A 15,205-nucleotide genomic window follows, 5' to 3' on the forward strand; every position below is an offset into this window, starting at 1 on the left:
TTTCCTTTTTATAAAACCAGCCATATCATTGCTGGTTTACTCTGACCAAATAGTAAATCTGTGATGTTTTGTATAACAGACGGTGTTGTATATTTCTGGTTATAGTGGTTATTTTGAAGAAAGAAAAGATAATTATCAGGCTTTTGTGTTGCATAAGCCTCATTCTGTCTGTGTTCCTTCTAGGCTCCTGTCAAAGACCCGTCAGAAACCAGTGAGACCAGTTCATATGGTGACCATTCGCACGACACACGTCACACTGAAACTCCAATGGTGATTGAGGAGGAGCTCAGGTCTGCCGAAACCCCTTTGAAAGAGCAGGAGGACAATCTCAGCGACAAGTTTCCAGAGGAAGATCATGACAAACCCGAGAGCGAGGCGTCAGGGAAGGCCTCCTGCTCCGACTCCGGGATTGAGGATGGGAAAAGCACGCCCACCTCTGAGGAGGACACCAAAGCGGTCGAGAGCTCAGAACCAGAACTTCCTTCGCTGAGGACCGCTGAACCTTCAGAGTCACCGGAATCTTCCTCAGACACCACGGAGAAGCCATCAGTGGGATCAGAGAAACCAGAGGAGGAAGCTCACAGTGGAGAAATGCCTAACCAGCAGCCATATCCCATGCTGGACCAAACTTATCCTAAACGGCTGACCAATCGTGCGTCTGTGGTGAGCGACAGGTCCTCTTTGGCTGGTGAGGATCTGGAAAGTAACGGCAGATTATCAAATCGGTACTCTGCCAGTGAAAACATGGACATCAGCCTGAACCTGTCAGGTGATCTGTCTGTCAACAAGGAAATGGGCACCATCTCTTTAAGGGTAAGTCTGTGTTTAAGGGTACGTTTACACGACACCGATGTACTGAAAACTGAAATGTTTTTCCTTTGCGTTTTTGAAAGGTTTCGCGTGCAGAAAACGATCCCCGTTCACGCGGATCCACGAAAGCCATTAAAAACGCTGTATTCTGCTTCCAGGCCAGTAGTTGGCGATGTCACTTTGACAGGGCTACGCTCTAATAGACTGAACACGTAATACGCATGACGTCACCGTTTTCACAAATTATTTTCTTATTATTATTTATCTGTATTTTCCTTTTTTGAAGTGATTCGATCATATTTCAAGCAATTCAAAACCACCATATGGTGAAACGCGCGCATCTGAAGTGTCTCAGATGAAGGAAATAATCCATTATTTATTGGCTTTAATATTTTCTTATCGGGCCAATAACGATCAAGCGTAGCGTCAGTTCTGGCAGGTCACGTTAGTCAAGCTCGCGTCAGCTGACTCTCAGCTGATCCACGTCTACCTATAGGAATATGACGCCTATCACTGTATACATATATAAGCTCCTTCAGTATTATCAGCAGCTATCACGTTTCTCAGGAGCGAATTACCCTCCTCCCTCCCCAGCTCATCCTCTCGTCAGTCAGGATTTGGCCTTCTGATTCCCCTCGAATCAGACTAAATTATCAAATCATGTTGTACTTAAAATCTTGAATTAATGATATCTGCAATACATTCATGTTGGTTCTGTTTGTTTCCCCTAAGCGGGGTTATTGCTGCTCTTATCCATGCTAGACTTCATGGATGCGCAGGGAGTTCTCGCCCAGAACAGAACCGCCAATCCAAACTGTATGCAATTGGCAATCGTACTTGACGATAGTGGTCCTGACAGAAATAACATTAAAAATTGATCATATCGGCCGATACACATATATAACCAAAACCAAAGCATAGAAACCGTCTGTAGAACTTGGTGGCACTGGTGACACTGGTCCTCCATGTTAGTCTGGAGAGTTGCACACAGCACTAATGACACTCTTGGTCTTTAACACACTTGCCTATGCGGTCCTCTGTGTACGGTCTCAGTGCCAGCTCCTCGGTTGGGCCGCTGTAGAACAGAGCCCTGCTTATGAGAGCGAGTGGAACGTTCTTTGGGCGGGTCGACCGTCGTACACACAGAAGTACAGTGAAGGTACAGAGCTCAAACAGAGTCGAGCCTGTCTGCAGAATCCAAACCATCCCTCACCGCATCACGTCTGAGCTCTCTCTGTACTGCTGGATGGAGGGATGTGTGTGCTTCTACATATATTCAAGCCATGCATCTCAACCTTTAATGTATTTCCAAAGCCCCGTCAGGAAGGCTCAAGTAGCCCTTCATTGACACCAAACCAGAAATGTGTTGTCGGTAAAATTATTAAAATAGTCGTTATTACGAAGATTCCCTTTCAAAACTAAAAACAGGCAATACTGTGGTGCCTTACAACGCAGATCTTAGAAAGGATGAAACGACTGATTTTAGAATTACAGGTTGCTTTCCGAAGGATCTCGGCCAAGCGACAACCCTGCAATTTATTGACAGCCCTACAATTTAAGCTGTAGTTTCTATTTTATAGGTTTAACAAAGCAAAGTCTTGCAAAACAAAGGAAGTGCTTCCAGGTGTCCCTGAAGCCTGCTGTAGTAGTGAACATTTAGTTTATTTGTATAGTGCTTTTGACAATACAAAAAGCAGATTTACAGAAAGTCATGTTAATGTTTATAGTATTTTAACATGCTTTCTAATCGCATTCAGAGGATCAGCGCTAGATGATCGTGTACTTTCATTTTTGCAACAATACAAGCAAATAGACTGATATACTATATAGATGATACTGATCCATTTGAGTTTACTGTACGCGGATGAATTTGGATGTATTATATAACTCTCTATATTATATAGATTTGCTAGATAGTTCACTGTATGTATGCACTGCAGGTAAAGTAGAGAATGAACTGTATCCAACTTTTAATATATGGCCGATAATATAGTTTTGTCATGATAAAGATTTAGATTTAGATAAGTGCTGTCTGAAAATTCAGCTTTGCCATCACAGAAATAATTTACATTTTAAGATATATTAATATCAAAAATGATTTCTTGTAATAATATTTCACAATATATATATTTACATATATAATAATGGCACAATATATTTACTGTATTTTTGATCAATAGCATCCCTAGTATGCTCTTGATTACAAAAGTCTCATCGAAAAGATACTATTTGAGCTGTAAAGATGTCTATATCATCTAGGTACAGTAGATGAACATGTTTCAGCCCTATTGACTGTCATCATGAGTGTATCTGCAATCGACATTTCCGATTTTTTCCATTTCTGGTGTTGAACCCGGAACATTACTTTAAATGAAGTCATTCATTTGTTGCATATTTCAAACTGCAAACGCTCTTTGTCTCTGCTCCATTCAGTATTGTGCATCAGTCACTGTGAGGATTGTTGGGTCGGCCGGCGCTGGCGTTCTGTTCTTTGTTTATGGCTCCGGAGAACAGCTTCTTTTCTCATGTTTGCCGTTTTTCCAGTATGATTCAGAAGTTTAACCCCCTCTTGTCCTTTAGTTTCGATGCTGCACGATCAAAAGGGTTCAACAATGATTTTAGCAAACATTTGTGCATGCACACTGCATAGTGGCTTTATCGCACCCAAACCACATGACAGGATGGCCAAGATTTGCACGCTTCGAACAGCCGACTTTGACTCGCTTTGATAGTCTCACTATCGAGTGTACGGCATAAAATGGATGTCGTGGTCGACAGAGGATGTGACTGTTTGCTCAGCTGGGTTAAATAGACACAGGTCTTTGTGTTGTTTGCTGAAAAGTGACGGCATTTATATGACAAGATGCAATAAAATACGATTGCAACAGTGTCTAAATTAATTAAATTAATTCAGTGGCGCTGAAACTACGAAGCATCCAGGTCTTTGCCTGTTATGTTAGTTAGTTTGTATTCCAACAAATTCTACCATTTTATTTAAATTATTAGAGTTTAAATAATATATTATTTATAAATTTTTCTAATTACAGTAATGACTGACTTATTTAGGTTGTGTGCCTAATTACATTTCCATAAAAAGCATGACACAATGAATAGGTTTTGTGAGATTCACCCTCATGATCTCTTAATCTGCCCCACACGTTCATGAACTGCTGACACTTCCTGTCAGAACTGGCTTTACAGGATAACAGCAAATCTCACTGCTTCCTGTTCACGCCCTCTGCCTCTGCCTCGGTTTCTCATTTCTTCTTTCTTTCTCCACTCCACCCATTCCTTATGCTTCTAGTTCTATCAGTCCTAGTTCCTTCATGTTGCATGTCTTCTTCTTTTTTTAATCTCCCATCCACAGTTCCCTTAAATCACAGTTCACAGTTTCTGTTTCTTAGTTTCTCTCATTTCCATTCATTTGTTTTTTTTAACAGGACTCCAAGAAGACCCTCAAACGCACCCGTAAGTTCTTGGTTGATGGTGTCGAGGTGAGCGTCACCACCTCCAAAATCATCACTGATGATGAGAAGAAAGACGAGGAAATGAGGTTCCTCAGGCAAGTCCACGCCATCACACTCTTTAATCAAGCTCTTTAAAAAATGTGGAAAAAAATATTGTCATCAATTACTTGTAAGACTTTCGTTCATCTTCGGGAACACAAATGAAGATATGATTAATGAAATCTGAGAGATTTCTTTCCCTCCATTGACAGTCCACGCAACTACTACTTTGTTGCTTCAAAAAAGTTCATAAAGAGATTGTAAAACTAATCCATATGAACTAAATCGATCTGTTTATCTGTTTAATTTTCTGAAGACACAGTTGCTTTATATGATGAACAGATTGAATTTAGGCTTTTATTCAAATATTGATCAGCGAGCATAAACAAAAGCTGAACCGTACTTGCTTGACACGTGAGAACAAACCTCATTTGTTCTTGCGGAAGCTCAAACGTGCTGCGTAATAAACCTCTTTTGTATTTAACCAGGAAGGTCCCGTTGCGATACAGGATCTCTTCTACCAGGGAGTCCTGGTCAAGATGGCCAACAAAAACAAAAATGACAAAGAAATACATAAAACCACACAATAAACAGACACAAAACACCCACATCTAATAAACAATCCAAATCATATGCAGCTAACTAAAACAATGATATTGTTCCATAAAAACATACTTTAAAATATCTTCAGATCAAGAGATGTTACGGATTCCATGTGTAGTAAACCCCGAAGCTCATTCCATGCATGCAGAGCAAAATTGGAAAAAGCAGGTCTACCTAGCTTGCAGAAGCTCAAACGTGCTGTGTAACACGAGAATTAACCTCATTGGTTCTTGCAGAAGCTCAAACGTGCTGCGTAACACGAGAATGAACCTCATTGGTTCTTGCAGAAGCTCAAACGTGCTGCGTAACACAAGAATGAACCTCATTGGTTCTTGCCGAAGCTCAAACGTGCTGCGTAACACAAGAATGAACCTCATTGGTTCTTACAGAAGCTCAAACGTGATGCGTAACATGAGAATGAACCTCATTGGTTCTTGCCGAAGCTCAAACGTGCTGCGTAACATGAGAATGAACCTCATTGGTTCTTGCCGAAGCTCAAACGTGCTGCGTAACACAAGAATGAACCTCATTGGTTCTTGCCGAAGCTCAAACGTGCTGCGTAACATGAGAATGAACCTCATTGGTTCTTGCCGAAGCTCAAACGTGCTGCGTAACACAAGAATGAACCTCATTGGTTCTTGCAGAAGCTCAAACGTGTGCGTAACACCAGAATGAACCTCATTGGTTCTTGCAGAAGCTCAAACGTGCTGCGTAACACCAGAATGAACCTGATTGGTTCTTGCAGAAGCTCAAACGTGTGCGTAACACCAGATTGAACCTGATTGGTTCTTGCAGAAGCTCAAACGTGTGCGTAACACGAGAGTGAACCTCATTGGTTCTTGCAGAAGCTCAAACGTGTGCGTAACACCAGAATGAACCTGATTGGTTCTTGCAGAAGCTCAAACGTGTGCGTAACACCAGAATGAACCTCATTGGTTCTTGCAGAAGCTCAAACGTGCTGCGTAACACGAGAATGAACCTCATTGGTTCTTACAGAAGCTCAAACGTGCTGCGTAACACGAGAATGAACCTCATTGGTTCTTGCTGAAGCTCAAACGTGCTGCGTAACACCAGAATGAACCTCATTGGTTCTTGCAGAAGCTCAAACGTGTGCGTAACACCAGAATGAACCTCATTGGTTCTTGCAGAAGCTCAAACGTGCTGCGTAACACGAGAATGAACCTCATTGGTTCTTACAGAAGCTCAAACGTGCTGCGTAACACGAGAATGAACCTCATTGGTTCTTGCTGAAGCTCAAACGTGCTGCGTAACACAAGAATGAACCTCATTGGTTCTTACAGAAGCTCAAACGTGCTGCGTAACACCAGAATGAACCTCATTGGTTCTTGCCGAAGCTCAAACGTGCTGCGTAACATGAGAATGAACCTCATTGGTTCTTACAGAAGCTCAAATGTGCTGCGTAACATGAGAATGAACCTCATTGGTTCTTGCAGAAGCTCAAACGTGTGCGTAACACCAGAATGAACCTCATTGGTTCTTGCAGAAGCTCAAACGTGCTGCGTAACACGAGAGTGAACCTCATTGGTTCTTGCAGAAGCTCAAACGTGTGCGTAACACCAGAATGAACCTCATTGGTTCTTGCAGAAGCTCAAACGTGTGCGTAACACGAGAATGAACCTCATTGGTTCTTGCAGAAGCTCAAACGTGCTGCGTAACACGAGAATGAACCTCATTGGTTCTTGCTGAAGCTCAAACGTGCTGCGTAACACAAGAGTGAACCTCATTGGTTCTTGCTGAAGCTCAAACGTGCTGCGTAACACCAGAATGAACCTCATTGGTTCTTACAGAAGCTCAAACGTGATGCGTAACATGAGAATGAACCTCATTGGTTCTTGCCGAAGCTCAAACGTGCTGCGTAACACGAGAGTGAACCTCATTGGTTCTTGCTGAAGCTCAAACGTGCTGCGTAACACAAGAGTGAACCTCATTGGTTCTTGCAGAAGCTCAAACGTGTGCGTAACACCAGAATGAACCTCATTGGTTCTTACAGAAGCTCAAACGTGATGCGTAACATGAGAATGAACCTCATTGGTTCTTGCCGAAGCTCAAACGTGCTGCGTAACACGAGAGTGAACCTCATTGGTTCTTGCTGAAGCTCAAACGTGATGCGTAACACGAGAATGAACCTCATTGGTTCTTGCTGAAGCTTAAACCTGCTGCGTAACACGAGAGTGAACCTCATTGGTTCTTGCTGAAGCTCAAACGTGCTGCGTAACACGAGAATGAACCTCATTGGTTCTTGCCGAAGCTCAAACGTGCTGCGTAACACGAGAGTGAACCTCATTGGTTCTTGCATGTCAAGCGAACATGCTTAAACTTCCATTTACCACATGTGTGCATTGATGAATGTTTATATGTGAAGAAAAGCCAGAGTGGTAGTTATGTGTACTATGAATGGAGAGACCGAAAGCTCTCAGATTTCATCAAAAAGATCTTCATTTGTATTTCAAAGATGAACAAAAGTCTTACAAGTTTGGTACAACATGAGGGTGAGTAAATGATGACAGAATGATGAAATAACCTTTTAAGAGGAAAAAAGTTTTCTACTTGATCTTGCATCTCGGCTGAGTAAACAGACTATTTTAGGTCTCAGGTCCAAGACCTTGTCTTTCCCGAAAGGGACATTAATACACAAGGGGAACTTTGTGTACAGCCAGAGGAAGTGGACTGCTTTTAAAGGGCAAAACAAGAGCTCAAATCTCCCTTCAGCAGATCCATCATCTGAATCCTTGTGAACCTTTCAATCTAGCCGTTTCTCTTGAAGCACCTCAGCTGGTGGTAGTAGATTAAATACCGAGTGTTTCCCACCACACACACACACACACACACACACACACACACACACTGCTCTCTGTCTGCACCTACAAACAATGCCACTTCTGCCATCTAGTGGTGTGATAGTGTCCTTGCGTGAAATACACTGCTTCACTTCAGTCTCACAACAAACATGTCCAGCTCATATTTTACCCCAAAATCAAAACACAAACTCAATCTTCTTAATAATAGACTTCATTTCCCTTAAGCAAAATTCAATGCGTTTATTTCTTTTGGTTTCGTGATGAAATATGACTTGTGACATGTTTTTGACAGGCTTGAGATCTACCCCCACATAAAATATCTTTGTGGAACATTCCTCTGGTCTTTGGCTGTCAGTGAAGTCATGCAATGAATGAGGTGGGGGTGTCTTTCCCATGAGTCCTCTGTAGTGCTCTCTGTGGGTCGTGACTGTGGAAGAACAGACGATTGCTGCATTCTAGACATTCTTTGGTTGGCGAGATACTTCACATTTTCAGCTTAAAGGGATAGTCCACCCAAAAATGAAAATGGCGTCATCGTTTACTTCTGTCGTTCCACTTCTTCTGCTGAACACACACACACAAAAAAAGATGTTTTGAAGAATGTTGGTAACCATTTGAAGTGGATCAAAAAAAGTGAATCAAAGTCGTCCTAAGACAAAACGGGTATTGTTCAAAATTCATGTATAACTTTGATGAAAGGTTTTGATCCACTTCAAATGTTGACTACTGTAGTTTTTGACTTCCATTCAGTGTTCAAAAAAAAAAAAAAAAAAAAAAACTGAGTTTTGATGATAGATATCATCTTTTTCATATTAAGCAAGTCAAAAGAGTCCTCAAATGTATATGTGAATGTCTGCATTGATTGATCCACACAGGCGCCAGGAGCTTCGAGATCTCCGTCTTCTGCAGAAAGAGCAGCACCGAGCTCAGGCCGTGCTCAACATGAAGCTGAAGGATCAGCGGGAACTGATGCAGCGCAGATTCGACCAGGAGATGAATGTAAGAGGCACAGATCTCCAGCACAACACACTGCATGTTCGTAGTCGTGAAGACAGTTAAGCTCAGTTTAAAGATGTTATAAAAGGGCTTTCCTATTAAGACAATGGGGTAAAAAATTTACTATATATATATATATATATATATATATATATATATATATATATATATATATATATATATATATATATATATATACATACATACATACAGTACAGGCCAAAAGTTTGGAAACATTACAATTTTTTATGTTTTTGAAAGAAGTTTCTTCTGCTCATCAAGCCTGCATTTATTTGATCAAAAATACAGAAAAAAAAGTAATATTGTGATATATTATTACAATTTAAAAGAATTGGTTTTCAATTTATTATGCTTTAAATTACCATTTCTGTGATGCAAAGCTGAATTTTCAGGATCATTACTTTAGAAATCATTCTAATATGATGATTCATTATCAAAGTTGGAAACAGTTCTGCTGCTTAATATTTTTTCATAACCTGTGATACTTTTTTAGGATACTTTGATGAATAAAAAGAAAAAAAAGAAAAGAAAAAAAAGAAGCAAATGTTTTAAAAATAGAAATCTTTTGTAACAACAATATACACTACTGGTCAGTCATTTGGGGTCAGTCATTTTTTTTCTTACTTTTTTTGAAATAAAGCAATACTTTTATTCAGCAAGGATGTGTTAAATTGATCAAAAGTGATAGTAAAGAAGATTTATATTATTAGAATTTTTTTTATTTTTTTTAATAAATGCAGTTCTTTTTAACCTTTTATTCATCAAATATATTAGGCAGCAGAACTGTGTCCAACACTCATAATAAATCAGAATATTAGAATGATTTCTAAAGGATCATGTGATAGACTGGAGTAATGATCCTGAAAATTCAGCTTTGCATCACAGAAATAAATGATAATTTAAAGTATAATAAATTGAAAACCAATTATTTTAAATTGTAATAATATATAACAATATTACTTTTTTTTTAATGTATTTTTGATCAAATAAATGCAGGCTTGATGAGCAGAAGAAACTTCTTTCAAAAACATTAAAAATAGTAATGTGTCCAAACTTTTGGCCTGTACTATATATATATATATATATATATATATATATATATATATATATATATATATATATATATATATATATATATATATCTATATCTATATCTATTAGGGGTGGAACGGTACACAGAAGTCACGGTTCGGTTCATACCTCGGTTCAGACATCACGGTTCGGTACAATGGAGGGAAAAGCAAAACAGAAATGCGGAAGGCTTGTGCATGTCTCAGGCTGGACCACCAAAGGAAAATAAATTACTTAAGCCTTGTATTTTTTTAAATAAGTTTTATTGATAAAGTAAAGGCATAGAACCAGTTTAGTTGTAGTGCACTGACAATAGTTTTATATAAATAGTTTATTAATTAAATTAATAAAAAGACACAAAGACCTTGAGATATGTTTGGTAATTGTACCTGAATGAGTTGAAAATGAATTTGCTACATTTCATATTAATATATTTGTTTTCACTCTTGTTTGTCTCACTCACTCACTCACTCACTCACTCACTCACTCACTCACTCACTCACTCACACACACACACACACACACACACACACAACATATTCGAGCATTGCAATCTTTACATCGCAGCCATGTTCAGAGCTAAGGCGGGGATACAGGTGTCCCTAAAGAACCCGCGTATCTAACAGTAGTTCCGCATTACATTAATTAATTTGCACACGAGTTTTATTTATTTTTATACTGTGTATTCTCCGTGTAAATGTATGCACCGAACCGTGACGCCCGTACCGTTTCGAATCAATACCAATACATGTACCGTTCCACCCCTAATATATATATATATATATATATTACCAAACTTACCTTTGTTGATGAATCACAGTACATTAAGGGCCAGATTTACTAACAGTTTGCTCTAGTGCAAAGCCTCTTTTGGCGTTAAACTACTGTCAGGATTTACTAAAGACACGCAGTGAAAAATTATCGCTGAAAAGGCGTGGACTTTTGCAGCTGATGTTATTGCATATGCATTTGAAGGAGTTTCCCTTTTAGACACAACATTTATGTGAGGAGAGTTTAAATGAATCACACAAGGTGATTTATTAAGGTTTGCGCTAGTCAATTTACTGGTATTTGCACCATTATTTACAGCCCCAAAAAAGCTTGTCTTACACCTGATGCTAATTTGCGCTTCTCTCTGTAGATTGCGTTGGTCATTATGGAAATGATCCGGCTGCGTCTGTGTTCTTAAATTTGTGAATTGTCAGTAAATCACGTGCAGAACTTTACACTCGGCGCTTTTATGAGATTCCGCTCTCAGGCTAATTTGCCTTGTTTAGTAAATCTGGTCCTTAAGATTTTTTTTATATTACAATTTTTCTGAAATGTTATGTTTAAATGTGCAAATGAAGCATTATCTAATGAACGATCTAATCTAGAGCATCTCTCTCGTACTGTTTGACGTGACAGACTAGTTGTCCATTCAGTGCTGGTTTTCCAAGAATGTGGTTGCGAGTCCTGGAAATGTACGGGTGTGAGATCAGTCACTCCCAGAAATAACTGAACCGTGTGTGACCTGTGAACGTAAGCGTATTAAAGACTCAAACACAGGACTGACAAGCGTATTCTGCTGCTGTGTGAACACAGAATGAATCAAGAATGAGTTGTGTGGAAGAACTGAAGTGGCTTTCTGGCTCAGTCCAGGAGAAAATGGCTTGTTTTGAGGAACAGCCTTTAAAAATGTGTTCTGTGTTGAAATCCACTGACGCAAAATTAGATAAAGTATAATAAAAGAAACTTATTTTCACAGATACATGTTATGGAAGCAAAATTGCCCAAAAACTCTAAATTGACACTGCTTTTGCCCATAGTGTCCTGCCTTAAACAGGATATTTCTGGTAGAGGAGAAACTCCCATAATATCACACACTTTATGCAGTTGAAATGCTAAGAAATAGTGCTGATATATTGATGTGCGGCTGTGCTCACAGGCCAAGAAGAAATACTTTGACACCGAGCTGGAGACCCTGGAGAAACAGCAGAAGCAGACCATAGAGAAGATGGAGCTGGACCACACCACACGACTGCGGGACGAGGGCAAACGCATCCGCGCTGAACAGGAAAAAGCCTATAGCAAGTTCCAGGACCAGATGAAGCACAAGAAGAAAGAGGCGAGTGAGCTACACCTCAAATATATACAAATATACTTTTTTGACTAAATTTCAATGATTCCCCAAACTTTTTGTTGCACAAAACTGTTAATATCAAATTATTGTGATTGGCAATGAAATATATGTAAGGGTTAATGTCCGACGAGGTGTTCATTGTCAGGTATTAATGGACGACGGCGAGCGCGTCGGACGGCTTGCCGCCGAAGTCCATTAATACCTGATAATGAACACCTCGTCGGGCATTAACCCGCTTATACCATGGTCACTTGCCAAATAACACATTTTTAAAACATTAGTTTATATTTTAATTAGTTTTACAATCGAAATCTAAAGTTTTTACAAACAATAACTTGGTTTCCCTGGTTACGCCTGACGGTTTATTTAGCAACCGGAGATATTTATAGTCTGCTCGATTTATAGTCCGTATAGATACTTTGACTGCCTGTTGCTATGGTTACTCACAGCTGATGACTGCCTGTTGCTATGGTTACTCACAGCTGATGTAGCCAGCGCATTTATTTATTAATTTCGAACGGTAAACAGTCAGTTTCACCAGAACTCCTTTACTAGGTGTCCTCTATCACTTTTTAATGGACACCCTGCAGCCAATCAGAATCGAGTATTCACCCAGACCATGGTATAAGAATTTATCAATTTCAATGTGTAAATAATATTCTAGAACTTTACTATTTGTATGTAATCATTGTTTTTGTGTGTGAATATTGAAACCTGGCTTCATTTTAAATCTCGTTAATCAAATAACTGCTAAAAATTTTTTTTTTTTATAAATTATTTTGCTAATGATAATGACAACAAGATTATGTTTTGAATGGTGGCGATGAAATTGACTAGAATATTAAATATGAAACTGCAAGATGTTATAGATGTATCAATACGCTGAACGTTTTCTGAAGAGGAGGAAACATCTAAAAATAATATGGTTGATTTTTAATGCAATTTGACAAAAAAAAAAGATTAGATGATGAAATATTAAGTCGCTAACATCTCACATAATGTTCTCTTGCTTACAATATAAACTAGTGCAAAAGTTAGCATTATCATATGTGTCTATAAGATTGAAATCTGTTTGGTATAACATGAAATGATACTGATCAAAGTAATGCCACGTCATTGCAGTTATCTAATGATCATCTCATGTGACCATACAGTGCATTATGGGGCCATTATAGATAACATGTAGATTTGTGTTCAGTTTTCCAGTTTGAAATGAAACACTTTTATCTTCATTTTTGTCTCAGGTCAAACAAGAAGTGGAGAAGCTGCCCAGGAATCAGAGGAAAGACAGTTTGAAGGTCAAAATGAACAACTTTCAGCAGCTGAAGTCAAACGAGGTTTGTTTAAGACGTGTCTGTCTCCACTTTTGAGCAGTTTGACCCTTTTATCACAGACAGAAGCCACAGAATCAATGCCCAATTCAAAGAGTAGGAGATGACCAATGGAAACATGTTTAATCAAGTATCTCCACTGGTCTTGAGAAGTGCTCTTCTAAACCACAACTGTGTTTTTCCATGATCTCGAGATCTCTTTATTACAGGGAAGCGCATCAGCTGCATCTGTTTGTGTCAAAAAGGTTTGACTTTTATTCCCTCTGGCTCTTTGTTCAGGAAGAGAAGTTCCTTGCAGATCAGAGGGATTACCTTGACTCGACTCTGAAGAGCATCATCGCTGAAAATAAGCGGGAAATCTCTGAGACGGAGCGCCAGTGCCTCCTCAAAAAACAGGCTCTGCTCAGAGGTATAAATGAAGATTAAGAACTTGAGTGACGTCCATGTTGAAGGTTTTAAGCAGATCATAACCCAAGCGCTCTCTTCATCCGTCAGATCGAGAGTCCACTATTTGGGACATGGAGGAGAAGAACTTGCACGAGAGACACCAGCTCCTCAAACAGCAGCTGAAGGACCAGTACTTCATGCAGAGACACCAGCTCCTCAAGAAACACGAGAAGGTGTGTGTGTGTGTGTGTGTGTGTTTGCAGTGCGACAGACAGGAATGGGGAACATTTGCACTTCCTATGTGGACAGTTTTATTGACTTTAATGGGAGTATTACAGTTTTAGGGTTCCCATGGCAATTCTGTTTTTTCCCCCCGTAATTCCGAGTTTATAACTCACAATTCTGACTTTTTCTTGCATTTTCAGGTTTATAACTGCAACTATAAGAGAAAAATGACAGAGATAAAAAGTCGCTATTACCTTTTTTTCCCCCTTTTTTTTTAATTCTGTGGCAGAAACAAGCTTTCAAACCATGCTGTTTTCTTATTAGGACCTTGATGTTTGGTTTTAAAAATGTGATCAGACTTTATCACTTCCAAAGACATTGTGTTTAAGTGTTCAGCGTGTGGTTGTGTGTTAGTGCTCTGACTCTGACCCGTGTGTGTGTGTGTGTGTGTGTTCAGGAACAGGAACAGATGCAGTGCTATAATCAGCGCATGGTTGAGCTCCTCAAAGCTCGACAGCAACAGGAGAAGAACAGACTCCCCAAGATCCAGCGCAGCGAGGGCAAAACACGCATGGTCATGTTCAAGAAGAGCCTGAAGATCAACTCCACCGGGAACTCGGCGGAGGACCGCGAGAAGATCAAGGAGGTGAAGCGTGTGTGTGTGTGTGTGTGTGTCCTCCTCTCTGACTTCCCTCTCGGCCCGTGTGTGTGTGCGCGTGTGTGTGTGTGTCCTCCTCTCTGAGACGTCTCTCTCGGCCCGTGTGTGTGTGTCCTCCTCTCTGAGACGTCTCTCTCGGCTCGTGTGTGTGTGTGTCCTCCTCTCTGAGACGTCTCTCTCGGCCCGTGTGTGTGTGTCCTCCTCTCTGAGACGTCTCTCTCGGCTCGTGTGTGTGTGTGTCCTCCTCTCTGAGACGTCTCTCTCGGCTCGTGTGTGTGTGTGTCCTCCTCTCTGAGACTTCCCTCTCGGCCCGTGTGTGTGTGCGCGTGTGTGTGTGTGTGTCCTCTCTGAGACGTCTCTCTCGGCCCGTGTGTGTCCTCCTCTCTGAGACGTCTCTCTCGGCTCGTGTGTGTGTGTGTCCTCCTCTCTGAGACGTCTCTCTCGGCTCGTGTGTGTGTGTGTCCTCCTCTCTGAGACGTCTCTCTCGGCTCGTGTGTGTGTGTGTCCTCCTCTCTGTGACGTCTCTCTCGGCTCGTGTGTGTGTGTGTCCTCCTCTCTGAGACGTCTCTCTCGGCTCGTGTGTGTGTGTGTCCTCCTCTCTGAGACGTCTCTCTCGGCTCGTGTGTGTGTGTGTCCTCCTCTCTGAGACGTCTCTC

General features: G+C 40.4%; 1 protein-coding gene across 1 annotated transcript in view; it reads left to right on the forward strand.

The window, feature by feature from the left end:
- Window positions 1-15,205, forward strand: part of stk10 (serine/threonine kinase 10) — a 65,223-nt gene that overhangs the window by 39,878 nt on the left and 10,140 nt on the right. The window contains exons 9-16 of the mRNA XM_082141249.1: window positions 184-813; window positions 4,251-4,372; window positions 8,614-8,737; window positions 11,754-11,933; window positions 13,193-13,285; window positions 13,559-13,688; window positions 13,775-13,899; window positions 14,349-14,537. Coding sequence (XP_081997375.1) covers window positions 184-813; window positions 4,251-4,372; window positions 8,614-8,737; window positions 11,754-11,933; window positions 13,193-13,285; window positions 13,559-13,688; window positions 13,775-13,899; window positions 14,349-14,537 — 1,593 coding nt within the window. The remainder of the gene's footprint in view (window positions 1-183; window positions 814-4,250; window positions 4,373-8,613; window positions 8,738-11,753; window positions 11,934-13,192; window positions 13,286-13,558; window positions 13,689-13,774; window positions 13,900-14,348; window positions 14,538-15,205) is intronic.

Source organism: Leuciscus leuciscus, assembly GCF_965113295.1.
Source record: "Leuciscus leuciscus genome assembly, chromosome: 16".
Lineage (NCBI taxonomy): Eukaryota > Metazoa > Chordata > Actinopteri > Cypriniformes > Leuciscidae > Leuciscus > Leuciscus leuciscus.